General features: G+C 44.1%; 1 protein-coding gene across 3 annotated transcripts in view; it reads right to left on the bottom strand.

Annotated features, from left to right (window-relative positions):
- Window positions 1-16717, bottom strand: part of ARMC2 (armadillo repeat containing 2) — a 109240-nt gene that overhangs the window by 77092 nt on the left and 15431 nt on the right. For all 3 annotated transcript variants that reach the window (XR_012378515.1, XM_025863664.2, XM_073893745.1), the window contains 2 exons: window positions 12896-13067; window positions 5555-5762 (listed from right to left, as the gene is read on the bottom strand). Coding sequence is in view for 2 of the 3 variants with exons in the window: in XM_025863664.2 (XP_025719449.1) it covers window positions 5555-5762; window positions 12896-13067 (380 nt within the window). In the remaining variant the exon portion in view is untranslated. The remainder of the gene's footprint in view (window positions 1-5554; window positions 5763-12895; window positions 13068-16717) is intronic.

Genomic DNA, 16717 nt, shown 5'->3' with positions numbered 1-16717 from the left:
CACAGAGTCTCCCTTCCTCTGCTCTTCTCCCTGCTCTCTCTCTCTCTTTCTGTCAAATACATACATACACATATACAATCTTTTTTTAAAAAAAAAGTTTTCTAGAAAGTGCACGTGTGATATAATCCCCAAGTTCATCCACATCTGGAAATGTCTATCCGTTGCCTTTTTACTGAAGAACAGCTTGGCTGGCAATACAATCTTGGGCTATCCTTCTTATACTTAGGACTTCATAGACATTTTTCCACTGTATTCTGACACTGAGAGGTCCTCTAATAAAGCCAGAGGCAGCCTGCCTTTTCCTCCTTTTATGTGACTTGCTTATTCAGCCTGGATGGCCATAGGCTACCTTCTTCCATTTAGCCACTCCATCAACAATTACTAATTGAGTGTGTACTATGTCCTGGGTAGTGTTCTAGAGCTGAACATGGTTGGAAGTATCTTAGTGTGGAGTATTCCATGTAAAACTTTGTTGATGTGTCCACTGAGCTTCAGAATCAAATTTTTACTTCAGAAAGTTGTCTCTTCCATTGTCAGTTGGTTCTTGTGAATATCAAATGAGTTAACACATGTAGATCACTTGGAAGAGTGTGAGGCACTTAGTTGTTGAAAGTAAGCTAGTACTAGGAAGGGGTGGGGGGAGAGGAGGAAGACTCTCTCCTTCGGGAATACAAGTGCCATGCCTCCTGTATCTGTCTCAATTGCTTTCATCATTTTCATATCTTCGCATTCATTTCTTTTTGTAGGATTGCTTCCAGCCTGTACACCATGTCTCATTACATTTTCGACCTTTTTATTCTCCCTTTATTTCTAATATGACTTTCCTCTCTGTGTTTATACATTTTTCTTTCATTTCTTGAGGACTGCAAACATATTTTTCATCTCTTTAGGGGGCTTAGAATCTCTAATTTGAATTCTTCTAACCCAAAGAAGAGCTCCTTTTTCTTTTTTTTTAAATTTTTGACATGATGGAAAATCGTTTTAATACTTGTTTTTAGAGGGCAATTCCATTTGTAATCCATATTCTTCATCTGTCTTTTGTTATGTTTTTTACGTATCTGTGCCCGAGTTCTATGTTAATTCTTGTCCTCCTATTTATTTATCTTTAAACAGAGCCATTTATTTGTTGAAGAATGAATAGGATCCACAGAGGGGGAGAATCAGGGTGTTCTGCAGCTTCAGCTTGAATCAGCTTTCTTGAACATCCATTCACCAAGTCTGTTATTTTTCTTGACCTGAAGTGTGTGGCCTCTTGGTCTGTGTGTGGCATGCTACTGTGACTCACAGAAAAGCCCTGTTCCATGATAGGCTCCTGGAGTTCTACCCTAGCAAACCCGCCAACACATGCACGCACGCATGCACGCACATACACGTGCACCAGCTGGCCTACAGGAAATGAGGAGATCATCGCCCTCAGCTCCAACCCCCTGTCCTTTCATCATCTGGATCCTGAATGAGGGCTTTACAGGGGCATCTCCATGTTTTCCATGGCTGGCCCACGCCCTTAAGTCTCATTTCTTGAATTAAAGACTATTGGATGTATACCTTTCTGAACTGAGAGACTCATTCTTTGTGAAATCTGTTTCTTACTCTAGGTCTGAGGAGGTCAGTGTCTGCTCTCAAATTACCCCTTGTTTTCATCTATATTTCACAGACTCTGGCAGGTTAACTGGACTCCTGGTTGCACTATTCCAAGTGACAAAAACCTAATCTGAAATACTACACGCTGTCCCTGTCAAAATAAAGAAAGAAAGGAAAGAAGAGGAAGAAAAGAAAAAAAGAAAGAAAGAAAGAAAGAAAAAGAAAGAAAGAAAGAAAGAAAGAAAGAAAGAAAGAAAGAAAGAAAGAAAGAAAGAAAGAAAGAAAGAAAGAAAGAAAGAAAGAAGGAAAAAGGAACATACTGGTTCAGACAACAGAGAAGTCTACAATGCGGATATGGATCATCCTTGAACTTGGTCACTATCTCAATTTCCTTAGCTCTGTTTATACATCACTTCCCACCCCCAGCCCCCACCCCAGAGTCACCCTCCACAAGGCAAAGAAATGGCCACTGTTGGCTCCAAGACCACATCATCTTTACAGCTTATGAACTTGAAAGAACACTTTCCTCAAAGGCTTTGGCAAAAAGCCCAGAGAGGAATTCAGCCGGCCTGTTTTGGATCCTGTGCCCACCTCTGAACCAACTGCTGTGGCTGGTGGATTGGAGAACTCGGAAGGCCAGTCCAGGGCCACATAATCACCCCTGGACCCCCAGGAAGGTGGGCAGGGAAGATAGAGTCAGCCCTTCTCTAAACATGGACTGAGGATGATGCAAAATGGCTTGCTCTCCAAAGGCAAGTATGCTAGGTAGACAAAAAAATCAAGCCCACACTACACTGTAAAGTTTATTCCATATTTTGCTGTTTCAGGCTAGAACCAGTTTTCTGCTTCATTGATGGTATTTATGTCTGTGTTTTTCATTCTTTGCTGCTTTCCTTCAGTTTCTACAGAGAATGCCTTTGCTTTACCATCTTTAACCAGAAGCCCTCTTTTCTTCTTTTTGACTCCAAAAATACTATTGGCCCTTGACAGTTTACAGATAAGGCTTTCAAGCCTCATTAATCATTCCACAACCCACAGTGAAGGCTGGGGGGAGAGGGGGGGTGAAGGAGCACCGTTATTTCCATTTTACAGATTAGAAAACTGAGCCCCTGAAAGCGGTAAGAGACTTGCCGAAGAGCATACAGGTAAGTCAAATGGCTGAAAGAGAACCAGACCTAAATCCAAGGATTGTGGTTCCCAGCAAAGAGTTCTTGGGCTTTCCTCTTGAGGGTCACATTTCCAAACCATAATAGTTCAAACCGTATTTACATAGAAAAGCCTTAAAAGGTTTTTAAGCAGGCATATGAACGGGTTCATCAGGTTGGACCACTGGCTGGATGAGTGGATAGATGGACAGAGATATACATACATTCCTATTTTAACGGGAGCTTTATGATTTTTCAATCCACATGGCAACGCAAAGTAAGAGAAAATGGAGTGTCGCTAAGGGGCAGGCCTGCCAAAGCTTAGATGGGCCCTTAACTGGACACACAGAGACTGTCGGAGTTGCAACACTGTTTGAAGACAGACAGTTGGATGAGTGCTTCAGAGTATGTTCTCTCTGGGAAAGTTAGATAGTCCCCCAAGATCTCGTTTATGATGATAGCTTGCTTAGCAAACCCTTCTTCCATCACGACCAGCATAAAGTGAAACCACACTCCGTCCCAGGTCTGACTTATCCATACTCTAAATTAAGGGGGTACAAATCAAAGCTATTTCACCGGAACAGACTGCTCCTTTCCCCAGCCCAGAAGCAGGTGGCGTGAAGGTGGAGCGCTAAGGACCCTGCACGGGAGGCAGGTCCTCACTTACTCTGTCCCCTTTCTGAGACCTGCCTGTGCTCGTTCTAGAGCCAGTGTCCTCTCAGGCCTTTCTTTTCTAGTTTTTGCATTCCTTTCCCTCCCTTCTGCCAGCCAGTCTCACTGACAAGAGTCTTCATTTACCACATTAGGGTTTAAAGATGGAAAAATGTTAATTAAGTAAGGCTTTAGCATCAAAACTGGGAATACTCCACTGCATAGCAAAGATCATTTCTTGGAATTCTTCACTTAAATGTTTACAAGAAACAATTATCAAGTGTCTCAGATTGAGTCACAAGGGTAATTAATGAAAGAATTGCTAATAGTTTCCATTTTCTGGTTTGTTTTAATCCTACTGTATCAACTGGTTTTTTGGCGCCACGTCAACAAAACCCCATCCATGATTCAAGGAGGTAAAGGTTCCTAAAGCAGAAATGTTACTGGAAGTTAAACTCGCCAGGGTGCATTGCAAGCCCAACTCAGAGGCAGTCATTACACGACACAAAAGCTGTCCTCACCAAACAAAGGGAAAACAATTAGTGCTGCCGATGCCTCATAATTTTGGCCGGTCAGGAAGAAGTGCTTCCAGTTCCTAATTGATTTCTCCTTTGCTGTTGGTGGGATAAAATATGCAACTGAAAATGCCTTTGCTGTCCCCGACTGAGGAAGACATAATGAACTCTGGCTTGCCAAATTATTCTGCAACATCTGAAGGTTTGCAAATAGTAATAATAATAATAAAATTTAAAAAAACAGCTCTTGTCTACTTTTTCCTAGTCAACATTAATTACTGTAAGGATGGGTGCAGCAAGATAAATGTTTCCTTTTCACTCCAGTGCTGAAAAATCACAAGCTCTCCTGCCGTCTTTTATGTTTAAGCTCGGAGGTCTGCAGCCTATTCTTACTCACCAACTGGAAAAGATTGGTTGCAATGGCCAGTTTGATGTTTTGTGCTCAGCTCCCAAAGTCCCCATTTGAAGTCATTCTCTTCCACTTAAGGAGACATTTCATTTTTCCCTTAATTTAAAAAATGTTCTGAATGCAAAGCAGCATTACCAGGGCTACTAGGTTGCCTAATATAAATTCTGCGTGCGCGACACCCTTCGGGCTCTGTCAGCAGACAAGGTCAGTTCAGCTAAACTAACCAGCTGCCAAGTAGCCGGTTCCGGGAAAAGTTTTAAGCACGCTGCGTGTGTAGGAGCCAAAGTCAGACCCAAAATCTAAAGTGAGGGCAACAACTCCTCGGTCTTAAAGCGGCCGGTGGAATTTAATCTTGTTAAGCAAATTTGAACCGGGCAGTCGTCCACAATGACCCAATGGAAAGTCATAGAAAAATATCTTTAACTGAATGACCTGGTCCAGTCCAAGACCTCCTGCCTATCTTAGCACCATTATTAGCTGGGGCTGGAGAACAGAGGCTGCTCTCCCCACTCCATCCACTCCCCACCCCAGTCCCCAGTCCCCAGTCATTCAAGACTTCTTTAGGAAAACACAGGGGTGAGAATTCACAGGGCCCGTACAGTGAACATTTTTCCACAAATCTTAATATGGTAAGAAAATTGCTCCTCAATTTTCTAGGGGAAGCCCTAGAAAGCCCCGTCTAGGAACATGGTATGAAATAAAGTAATTCCCAATAATTCATTTTATGAGGGATTAGGTGAGGAATGTCACAGACAATAGAAGTCTACAGGATTCTCCTGTTTTAACTACTTACCTGTTTGCAAAATAAATATTTAAATCCAAGTTTTTACTGGGGAATAAAATAAGTGTCTACTCTTTGGTGGAATTAACAACAGTGAACTAATCCAAAGGGAGGGAACAAGAGATTCCAGGCCAGGCAAGAATCCCAAATAACACACAAACAGAACAATCACTCATCACTCGAGGGCTGGCTGGAACAGCCTAACTAAAGCAAAGACTATTCTGACAGGCAGATCAACGCAGCATTTGGCCCGTATGAATAAGTGTTTTCCTGAGGATTAAATGGGGAATGATGTAACACCAACTCCATTTAGCCATGAGAAAAAAAGTCTTTCCTATTGATGCATCATTAACTTAAAAATTTGTTTACATAAAAGGGAAAATGCAAATCAGTCATCTATATAAGATTAGGAAATAAACTAGTATATGACACAGTTATCCTAACCAGAAAACCAAATCAAAAGAACACTGACCCTCCACTTCTGAGATGAGACGGCAAGGATGTTGTCCCTTTGAACATTTCTTGCTTCTTGATTTCACTGACGCCTCCATCATAAGTTAGCTGAAGTGGGCGACTCTTTAAGTGGCCAGTGGCATTTGATTCTGTTAAATAAATCCCATTGATTTTCACCATAGCGTCCCCCATCACAACTGTTTCCTTGGATGCCACTGTCTTCTTTGCTGTAACAATCAAGGAGGTGTTTCGTCAAAGCAGTTCTGATTTTAGGAGTCACTATTTCAGTATTTTTTAATCTAAGAATTTATACCATTTAAAAATTTTTATATGACTTATAAACAAGTCTGGAATTGTGAGACCAAAATCTACAAGACCTCACCATTATTTCAGGCTTGGCAGCATCAATTCATCAAAAATGAATGGGATCTTCTCTCTACTCTCTCAGAGTCTACCAGAGGACATGCACTCAAATGTAGGTTTATGAATAACTCAGTCCACATAAGTACTTCTGCATCCCAGAACAATGACTCCTTTTCCTGAATTTGATTATGTTAACAATTTTTTCATTCAAAAAATACTGAGTGCTGGGGTGCCTGGGTGGTTCAGTCGGTTAAGTGTCTGACTCTTGATTTTGGCTCAAGTCATGATCTCAGGGTCATGGGATCAAGCCCCGCATCAGGCTCTGTGCTGGGCATGGAGCCTGCTTGGGATTCTCTCTCTCTCTCCCTCCCTCTCTCTAAAATAAATAAATAAAATCTTTTTTTTTTTTAAGATTTTATTTTTCGACAGAGAGAAGGACAGTGAGAGAGGGAACACAAGCAGGGGGAGTGGGAGAGGGAGAAGCAGGCTTCCCGCCGAGTAGGGAGCCAGATGTGGGACTCGATCCCAGGACCCTGGGATCATGACCTGAGCCGAAGGCAGACGCTTAACGACTGAGCCACCCAGGCACCCAATAAATAAAATCTTAAAAAAAAACAAAAAACAAAAAACAAAAAACTGAGTGCCTCCCTGATGTCAGGCACCGGTCTAGACACTTGGGATGTATCAGTGAGGAAACAAAGATCCCTGACTTTGTAGGGCTTACATCCTACTAGGTATAAACAGATAATAAATAATATACCATAATAAATGAGGTACATCATATAATAAGTGCTAAGGAAAAAAGCAAAGTAGAAAAATGGAGAAAATTGAAGAGGATTGGGGATGGGGGTAGGCAGCAGTTTTGAACAGGGTGGACATGGTAAGCAATGGAGGTGAGGCATCTAGCCACAGGTTGACCAGGGACAGAATTCCCTGCAGAGGGAAGAGCAGGTATGGAGGTCTTAAGGCAGGAGTGTGGCTAGCATGCTTAAGGCACAACTGGAGTGGAGGATGTGAGGGAGAAGAGGAAGAGAGCTGATCAGAGGGGCAGCACCCAGATTGTGGAGGCCTTATATATCACTGCTAGCAGGTAGGAAGAGGAGGGCGTTGGCTTATAAGGCTTTGTAAAGAGGAATAAGATGATAAGAGTTACAAACAGAAATCCGGTCTCTAAACTGAAACATCTATTGTGTGTATGACTGCAGATTCTTAGGCTTATGATACAACACTGTTTCTTTATCAGCCAGTGGCCATTAGGAATAGCTCATCTGTGATGCTGCTACCACACTTGAGTCTCGATAAAATATTTTTTTCAGGGGCACCTGGGTGGCTGAGTCGGTCACATGTCTGCCTTCGGCTCAGGTCATAATCCCAGGGGCCTGGGACCCAGCCCCTCATCGGGCTCCCTGTTCAGCTGGGAACCTGCTTCTCCCTCTGCCTCTGCCTCTCCCCCTGCTTGTTCTCTCTCTCTCCATCAAATGAATAAATAAAATCTTAATTTTTTTTTCAAAGAGGAATGTGGGGATGAGATTCATATAGAAAAAAAACTGTTTTGCAAGCTTCTCCAGAACAACTCAAGGTTTCCTTTTCTGCACTCGAACAAACCAGTAAAAACGAACAAAACCACTTAGTCCACTCCAACTAAGCTCCCTGCTTTCAAAACAATGAATTCTAAAGCTGAAAGGAACCTTAGGGATCGGCTAGTCTAAACTCCATTTTTCAGATGAGAAAACTGAAAACCTGAGCGTTACGTGACCAGTTCAGGTTCACTGAGCAAGTTCAGGGAGGGCCAGGACTGTAGAGTATGAAGAGCGTGGGCTTTGCATTCCATCAGACCTAGGGTCAAGTACTGGCTGAGTGACGCGGGCAAGTCACTCAACTTTTCTCTCACCTTCCTCAGTGGTCCCCACCTCTTAGGGATGTGCTGAGAATCAAATGATATGGCTTAGTAAAATGATTTACTCCAAACCTAGAAGTTATTGTCATCATTATTAAGGGAACCCAAGGATCCCGACTTCCGGTCCAGGGCTCTCTCTGTGGCACCACGCTGCCTTAAATATCTTCACTACTGAATTACAAAGCACAGATTTTGTTTTAGGTAATACATTTTTAGCCTATTCCTACATTTTAGCATTGGTTTCTTTCATTCATGTACTCCATGAATATTTATTAGGCACTTGCTGCTCTGTGTCAGGTGCTGTTCCAGGTGCTGGGGGTCTAGTGGTGAACAAGAAGTCCCAGTCATCAGGGAGCTCCTGTTCAAGAGGCGAAGCACACCCATACTCATGGGCAGAGTTGCTGCAGCCTCTCTAACTTCACAATCTATTGGAGGGAGCTTGCCGGTTATTACTACGGTGAGGAGCTGCCCTGGGGCTCACTGTGACTCCTGATGGAGGTCCACCGTTAAACTGAGCATGAAGAGGAATGCCCTGTGTGTCCCTGGTAAATGTCGGTACCACACTGTACTAATCTTGTAATGGATCGTGGGTGAACTTCAAAAGTGTACAACAAGCAGTATTACTATGTGGGAACAGTTCCATTTCACAGATATTGCTTTGGCACCTACTATATACTGGTCCCCGTTTTAGGTTCTCAGGCTACAAATAAAGAAATCCTCTTTCCTACTAAAGTTGCTGGGCCTAACAGGGGAGACAGAGAGGCAGACGTGTAGAGAGAGAAATGCAGTATAGCATGGTCTTGGCCAGGTAAGGGCAGCATAGAGAATAGGAGAGTCCTGAAGGGTTGGGAACTGGGCAGGGAAGGATTCATAGAGGAAGCAGAGCCTGAGAAGTATTCTGAGGGATTAACAGGAGGCAAAAAGGAGTTCCGAGGTAAAGGAACAGAAGCCTGCAGTCAGAGCTAGCTTTCTGTGTATACTGGCTGTATAGTCAAGCGGGGTTGCACACTTAGAAGCGCCCTACACTTGGTTGAATGCTTTGCTGTCGCCATCTAGAAATTCTCAATAATTTTTGAACAAAGAGCTCCACATTCTAATTTTGCTCTGGGTCCAGCAAATTATAGAGCAGATCCTGCAAGAAGCTTGAAGCAGCAGGATGGGTGTGGGGAACTACAAGGAGGTCCATACTGTTGGTGCACAGGCTGTGGGCGGGAGGCAAAGGAGAGTCGAGAAAAGGGCCTGGAATGTTAGGCTGGGGCCAGATCGCTACAGAGCTGTGCATGCCGAGGAGCCGGGACTTCATCCGCTAGGCCAGGAGTCAGCAAACTACCCACTGAATCTAGCCTGCCTCTTGTTTTTGTGTAGCCTGCGAGCTAAGAATGGTTTTTACATTTTTAAATGGCTGGGAAGAACTCAAAAGGAGAACACTATTTTGGAACATGTGAAAATGACAGGAAATTCAAGTTTTGGTGGCCATAAATCAGTCTATGTTGCTTTCCTACTACAACGGGAGAGTTGAGTAGGTTGAACAGAGACTCTATGGCCCATTCATTTGGTCTGAAATATTTACTCTCTGGCCCGTTACAGAAAAAGTTTCCCAGCGTCTGTGCCAGGTCAGTATGTCCCAAACTGCATTCTTCAAAAGACAGATTCCCCAGTCAAGTACCTTTATAAAATGCTGGGTTGAATTAAGATTAAGTAGGCATCTTTACCAACCCTCAAATAGACCCGGGCGCACTGGGACTCTCCACGAGGGGAGGGAAGCAGGCAGACTGATTTGAGTGCTGAACCCCTCTTCCAAGGGAAAGCTGGGACTCAGTTTGGCCACTTCAGGCATAGGGAGCCCTCCGAAGGGCTTTCAGCAAGAAGATGATGCAATCCGATTTGTATTTGCCTCCTGCCCCTTGTCCCGTATGGCGCACACAGACAGTAATCAGTTCTTTCCGTCCACCGGGATAAGGGTATGAGGCTACTGCTCACAGCCCTGTGCAGCTGGCAGCTTGGTTTCTCCAGGCTCTTGGGGCTGCTCCGGCGGAGCAGGGTCCTCAGTGAGCTGAGGGTGGAGCCAGACGGGGGGCCCTAGGAGACCAGGCACGAGGCGAGGGGTGCTAACAGCAGTGCAGCAGTGGTGCGAAAGGAACATGCAGAGCCAGGGGACACTTAGGAAGCCCGTTTAGGGGGCCTGTCGAGGGCTCTGCGAAGGCAAAGAGGACAGGGACACGGCGAGAAGGTGGAGCCTGTGGTCTCTGTCCGGCTTGAGTCCCTGGGCGGCCTTAGCAACACTGCCACCTCCAGCCAAAAGGCCTGTTTGAACACGGAGCCATTACACTGCCTGTCCTCCGAACATGGCGACGCACGTCTCTTCCCCTCTCATTTTCTTAAATCGGGAATTCCAAAGCTGCCACCACACCCCTCGCCCTGCCTGTGGCAGTCAGCCGCGAAGGACTTCGCATCAAAGGCAGGGACGCAGCCTCTGTCTCCAAGCTCAGCGGCCTCAGCCTCAGTCACACAGTCACCCACCGCAAGATACCTTTGCTAGACAACAGGGACCCCGAAGCAAAGCCCAGGGAGCCCCTGCACAAATGACAACGATTCCAAGGCTGGAGCGTGAACCGTGTCGTTTCAGTGGGGGCAATGGGGGCTTTAGAACGACAAGGACTTTTTACTGCCGTTGTTCCCTGAGTGCGGACCCAGACGTCGGGGACGAGGAGGCGTGAGGGCCGCCTCAGCGCGGGGAAATGGCAGCCGCAGATGGCGCCTCCCAGAGCACCGCTGTGCGGGGGGCGCGCCGACAGGGGCCGGGGGCCCAGCGGGGGAGGCGCGGAGCCGTGAGGGAAGCCAAGACGATGAGGATGGTGGGTGAGGCACCGTCCCCTCAGTCACCCCCACGGAGCCACCAACTGCTCAGTAAGCAGCAGGACTCTCACCCGAGGGCTAAGAGTTAAATCCAGGAACCGCGAATGCAGCATTGAGGCTCAGAAGCCAAACACCCAGCAAACAACGGTACCCTCACACCAGCTCGGCCATCCCTGTTCGTAAGGAGTGACGCTGCTCCTAGCGAGGTCTGACCTCACCCCCCGACCCTGGGTCCGGATCCCATCCCTCTCATGTTGGCAAGGACATGTGGCTCCTTCAATTGCCAATCCTTTCCGATTCAATTGGTCTGACTGGGTCCCCAGTGCTTTGAACGTTTGAAAGCTCCTCGGGTGATTCTAATGTGCAGCTTTGCTTGAGAAACTTAAGTCAGATGAGGTCGGTCCCTTTCTTGAGTCCCTGGCTTTTCAGGGCAGGTAGCAGAGAGTCCGGCCCATTTGCCCCAGCCTGGCCCTGCTGGGCTGTGGCCTCAGCTCCCTCCATGTCCCTGGGGTCAACCATCTTCCAGCCACACTGGCCTTCGGGTCGTCCACCACCTGAGTGACCTTCCTCCCATCTCCGGGCTTTGCTGTCCCCTCAGTGTGGGCACGTTGTCCACAGCTTTCTACATGGCTGCCTTCTTCTCAGGCACATTTCAACTCAGGGGCCACCTCCTCAAGGACACATTCTGGTGCCACCTGAGGTCACACAGAATACTCCTGCCATGGACATTCTCCAGCCCATCATCTTGCTTATCTTCTTCATAGCCCTCCTCGGAACCCAAATTATCTTATTTCCTTGGTTTCCTGTTTACTGTCTATCTCCCCTCACAAGCTGTTTGAGGGCAACACCCTGTGGGCCTAGGGTGGTGCCTGGCTCTTAGAAGGGGCTCAGTAAATATCTGATTGACAGAAAAGAAACCAACTGGGACATCGAGGTAAAGCAAGTTGCCTAATCATACGTCCCAGGACAGCATCCGTTATGGTGTGATCTGCACACCCTCTATTGCCTCTTTGTCTCTTCCTTTCTTCTTGATTCTACCCCCTCAGCTATGACAGGGATCATGAGGGATCTGAGGCACCAGGAAATGAGGAAAGCGGTCTGCGGAGACATAGGGAACTGCAGCTCATACTCTGGGCTAACGGGGGGTGGGTGCTCCATGGAATGGGGGGCCCAGTGTTGCCAGATCTTCCAATTTTCCACAAAAAGTCATAAATCTGGATTCTTCCATGAGATCTTCTACATTTAAATGTTGGTGACTAAAAGGAAACGCTTGTATGTCAAGCAAGTAGAATCCTCAGGTGGTGGCTTGTAACTTTTGGGATTCATCTTCGGATAATCTCTCTATGACTGTAAACCTACCCTTCTTCCTCAATCCTTATTGACTGAAGGAGGGCCAGTTCGGTCAGCCCCTGGTAAAGTGGTGTTCCAACTTTTTAACTACACATAATAATAATAAATTCACAATATAGTTTAATATAAATATATAATAAATTGGTAACATGACCCCAAATACACATGTATATGACCACAGTAAGGTCTCTTTGAAGCAATACTTACCTTATTGCCTGCTATATGCCTTGATGTTTTCCATTCTATTCTACTTCATTTTTTTTTAATGCTGGTGATCCACTAAATCGATTGCCATCTCAATAATGGGTCATTTCCTACAGAATTTGAAAAACTCCTAGTATACTCTGGACAGGGGTGATTCCAATGGTTGGGGCACACCTTAGAACTTGAGGTTTGTAGCTTTTCTGTTTCCAGGTTTAGATACCCACTAGCAATTCTGTGGAAAAGAACTGGAAAAGCCCCATCCAACTTTAGCTTACATTGTCACATGGGATTAGAAAGGTGTTTTCAAAGACCTCAGCTTAGCACACACCGTATGAACCTTAAATGTGCCTGATGAAATGAACAACTGTTTGAACACTGATTTAAAAAATCATTTATTTCCAATACAGTTGAACCCCTTCATTAGAAAACACTTATCCTAAATATTCTTTTCCTACCAGTAACTTTAAAAAAAAACCAAAAAACTGTGCTATCTAGGTATTCTTCATAAACGCCCAGAAAAATATATGAACACTGTTTCTTAACCAGGTTTGCACAATATTCACTAACTGTTAGTTAATGTAAAAATCCTGTGGGGTTTGAAAAAAAAAATCATGTAAAAATAGCTTTTGTGTGCCAATTCAAAAAAACAATGCCCGCCCCCAGATTGCAAAGGATGTGACCCAGCCTTACACTCAGCGGGAGGCAGGGTCCTGTCAGGCAGCAGGGCCCCCTGGGAGGCCGCCCTGAATAAGCGAGCCCGCGCACTGCTTATTCTTCTGATCTTCGCAGGGTCCACTGGGGGTTTGGGAAAGGCAAGGGAAGGATCCTCCTCTGTGGTGGGAGATGCCGGAGCTTTCGGTTTCTGGAAAGAGATTTTTCAAATGATTGGCAAGAGTTTCCGTGTCTCGAATAAGACTCACCCCACCTGGAGCTGGTGCTGACGCTTCCAGATGAACACAGGGCTTGCTGCTCGGCTTCGTCCTGGCCATCTGATTCTACATTGCGCTGGCTCATTTTACTTAATGTGGGATGGATATATATATATATAAAATATAAAGTATATATTTTAAAATAATAAAAATATTATTTTAAATACTCTATTACTATGCTTAGCATGTTTGAAAAAACAATTATCCATGCTAGGAAACAGATATCTGTATGAGACTGTAAAATTTGATACAATATAGTCAAAATGTTTTGTAAATTTTTGTGTTCTTGCCAGCTCAGATAACAGTTACTGAGCACCTGTATATGCCAAGAACTATGTGGAATATAAGTACTATTTTTACATATTTTGGACTCCACAAAAGTATTTTTTAAGAATATAAAAATTCTTGAATAATTTAGATTATAAAGTCTAAAACATAAGAACAAGACGTTGTCTTGGACTTACAATATAAAAATGTTTTATTTTCGTGGTGCCTGGGTGGCTCAGTTGGTTAAGCATCTGGCTTCAGCTCAGGTCTTGATCTCAGGGTCCTGGAATCGAGCCCCGAGTAGAGCCCTGTATGAAGCCCTACGCTGGGCTCCACGCTCAGCGGGGAGTCTGCTTATCTCTCTCTCTCTGTCTCCCCCCCCCCCCTCTCTCTCTCTCAAATGAATAATATAAAATCTTTAAAAAATGTTTTTGGGCGCCTGGGTGGCTCAGTTGGTTAAATGGCTGCCTTCGGCTCAGGTCATGATCCCAGAGTCCTTGGATCAAGCCCCACTTTAGGCTCCCTGCTCAGCGGGGAGTCTGCTTCTCCCTCTCCCTCTGCTCCCCGCCCTCTGCTTGTGCTCTCTTTCTCACTCTCTCTTAAATAAATAAATGAAAATCTTTTTAAAAATGTTTTATTTTCTACATCTCAAGAATTCCATGCTGATACCCTTAGAAAATGAACATTACTGGCAAAATTCCAATTCCTTAAAGACTTTAAGAAATACCAGCACCGAAGCACTGGGCACTATGACACCCAGAGCACCCTGTAGTCCCACCTCCAGATGGTGGTGGCCTCCAACCCAGAGCCAGAAACTCGAAGGGACCTAAACTCCCACTTTTGGTGTTGCTTAGTGATCCACCCTTCCTCCCTCCAACTTTAACATGATTATCTGTTTATGAAAGAGTAATTTTATGGCAGCAGGTGCTTTTAGCTCTCTAACCAAAAACAATCAAGTTAAAGTTCCTAAAATCACTTATGTAATATGTGAAATGAGTGACTTTCAATCTAATAGGTAAATCAACACATTTTTTAGAAATCCAGTGTGAAATTCAAGTAAGACGATTTGGAAAAATGGGTGAGGTTATGTATCATATATAACACATAATTTCAAACACTCATTTTCTCATATACAGTAATAGAACATAGAACATATTAGAGTTCTCCTTCTAAGCAGTTGCTTATTTCAATAATGATATTTTTCAAAATATTTCTTGTATCCTCTTGTTCATTTCATATGAATCAATCCATAAACCAGACAGAAAAAAATTAGCTTAATGACTTTAGAGACACATTTTTCTAAACACAGAAAAAGGGTAAATAAAATAATCAGCCTAATATAGGGGAAGAGTAAATGAGTAAAAATGACTCTGGGATCAAACCAAACTAGAGTGTAATCCATTTCCAGTTATGTGAACGTGGGCAGGCCACTTACTTCTCTGAACTTGCCCAGCTATCAAATGGAGATAGTCTCCTTCTTGCAGGGACATTGACATCTGTACAACTCCTGTCATGGAGGCTCGAGAAACACTAGCTCCCTTCACCCTTTATTTGCCAGATTTGTTTCCAAGTTACTTTTAAGTGTCAAAAGCCAAGACCCTTAGGGGTGCCTGGGTGGCTCAGTCAGTTGAGCATCTGCCTTCGGCTCAGGTCATGATCCCAGGGTCCTGGGATTGAGCCCCAGGTCAGGCTCCCTGCTCAGTGTGGAGTCTGCTTCTCTCACTTCCTCTGTCCCTCCCCCCACTCATGCGTGCATGCCTGTTCTCTCTCTCTCTCTCTCTCTCAAATAAATAAATAAAATCTTAAAAAAAAAAAAAAAGCCAAGACCCTAGCCTCTGACACAACTTTACTGGAAAAAAGGTTTTGAATTCAGAGGGGTCTCTTCTGAAGGAGACAACACTCACTTGTCTGCATAAATTACGCTATATTTACTTAATAGTCCCTTTACTTTTTAGTCTCCCTACCTTGTTGCAAAATATTCATAAGAATGTGACTTAGACCATGAAGCTATTGGTAACAAAAAAGGTAAGAGTATAATACAGGAAAATAAGCACTTTAGTTATAGTTATGAAAGATGAAATACCTAAGGATAATCTCAGTATTAAATGTACATATGAGGTTGTCTTATCTCAGAATGCCTGTACTCTGCAGGTACCTTGAATCTTGAAACAAAGATTGAAAAGTCTGCCAAATAATAATAATGTGAATAAAGCAAATGGCTTCTTTTATAGATGCCCTAACTGTTATAAATGTTTTGGGTATACTAAGTAAAAGATCTTATAAAAAGGGAACACGTGCAAAGTTAATTTTTACCCAAAAGAAAATAACTCAATTATCTCTGGATGGCAAGATAAAACCCCTTGAATGCTCCTTGATAAAAGACATTATTTTCCTAGTACAAAATCTATCATTGTTTGTATAATGAAAAATAAGTCCCATGTGACTCCTGTCCTTAAAAATTATTTATTCCATTTAAACACGTATCTCACTGGACTATGTAAGGTATAAAGTAATACACGTAAGCATTTCTAGTTCTTCAAGGGAAAACTACTAAACAAGCCATCAATTTCCATCCTGCCCAATTCTACAACACATTCTTCCACTTTGTGGAGCAAATTGGCTTTTATGCAGCAAAACAGTAAAAACTTTTTTCCTATAAGATTCACTTCATTTTCGAACTCAGAGAACATTGCAAGGACGTTGAAATTTTCCCTTTAGGACCTCACCTCCCTCGTTTTGTGTGCCATGACACTAACCAGTGACTCGAGTATAATTAAGGACACTGGGAAAGTCAGATTGTAGGATTTGTTCCGGCTGATAAAACCGCTGGAGTCTGCGGAAGAATGAAAGACTGTTCTCATAGAACAACCCAATCAGACAAGATAAAATTCCTAGAACATTTAAAGAATCTGCCTGGCCTTGACTCTTACCCTAGCACGGCGGGCCTTGACCAGTTTTTGACATGGTTCCTCTGGGTCATCAGACAGAAAGGCGGGGTCTCCCCTATTCTATGGGAAGAGGAGTCGGCCACAGCCCACCTCAGAAAGTTGCTAGGATTTCTTTTGTAGAGCAACAGAACACACACACACACACACACACACAAAGACCTTTTGGAAGTTAGAAAGCAAATATTAAAAATTCTTGCAAGTGAGGAAGAGTGTTTTTGCCCTCTCTGCTTCGGCTGAAACATCCATCTTTTCCCCTTAGACACTGGTGCTTCTGGTTCTCGAGCCTTCACATTCAGATGGGGACTCACACCACCAGCTACCTGCTACTTTCTCCCCCATAGCTTTTCAAGCCTGGTTTTCCTGGGCCT

Source organism: Callorhinus ursinus, unplaced genomic scaffold, assembly GCF_003265705.2.
Source record: "Callorhinus ursinus isolate GAN/ISIS: 27379988/994484 unplaced genomic scaffold, GSC_fseal_2.0 scaffold6, whole genome shotgun sequence".
Classification (NCBI taxonomy): Eukaryota; Metazoa; Chordata; class Mammalia; order Carnivora; family Otariidae; genus Callorhinus; species Callorhinus ursinus.
The sequence above is the reverse complement of the archived record's forward strand: the minus strand, read 5'-3'. Positions and strand labels throughout refer to the sequence as shown.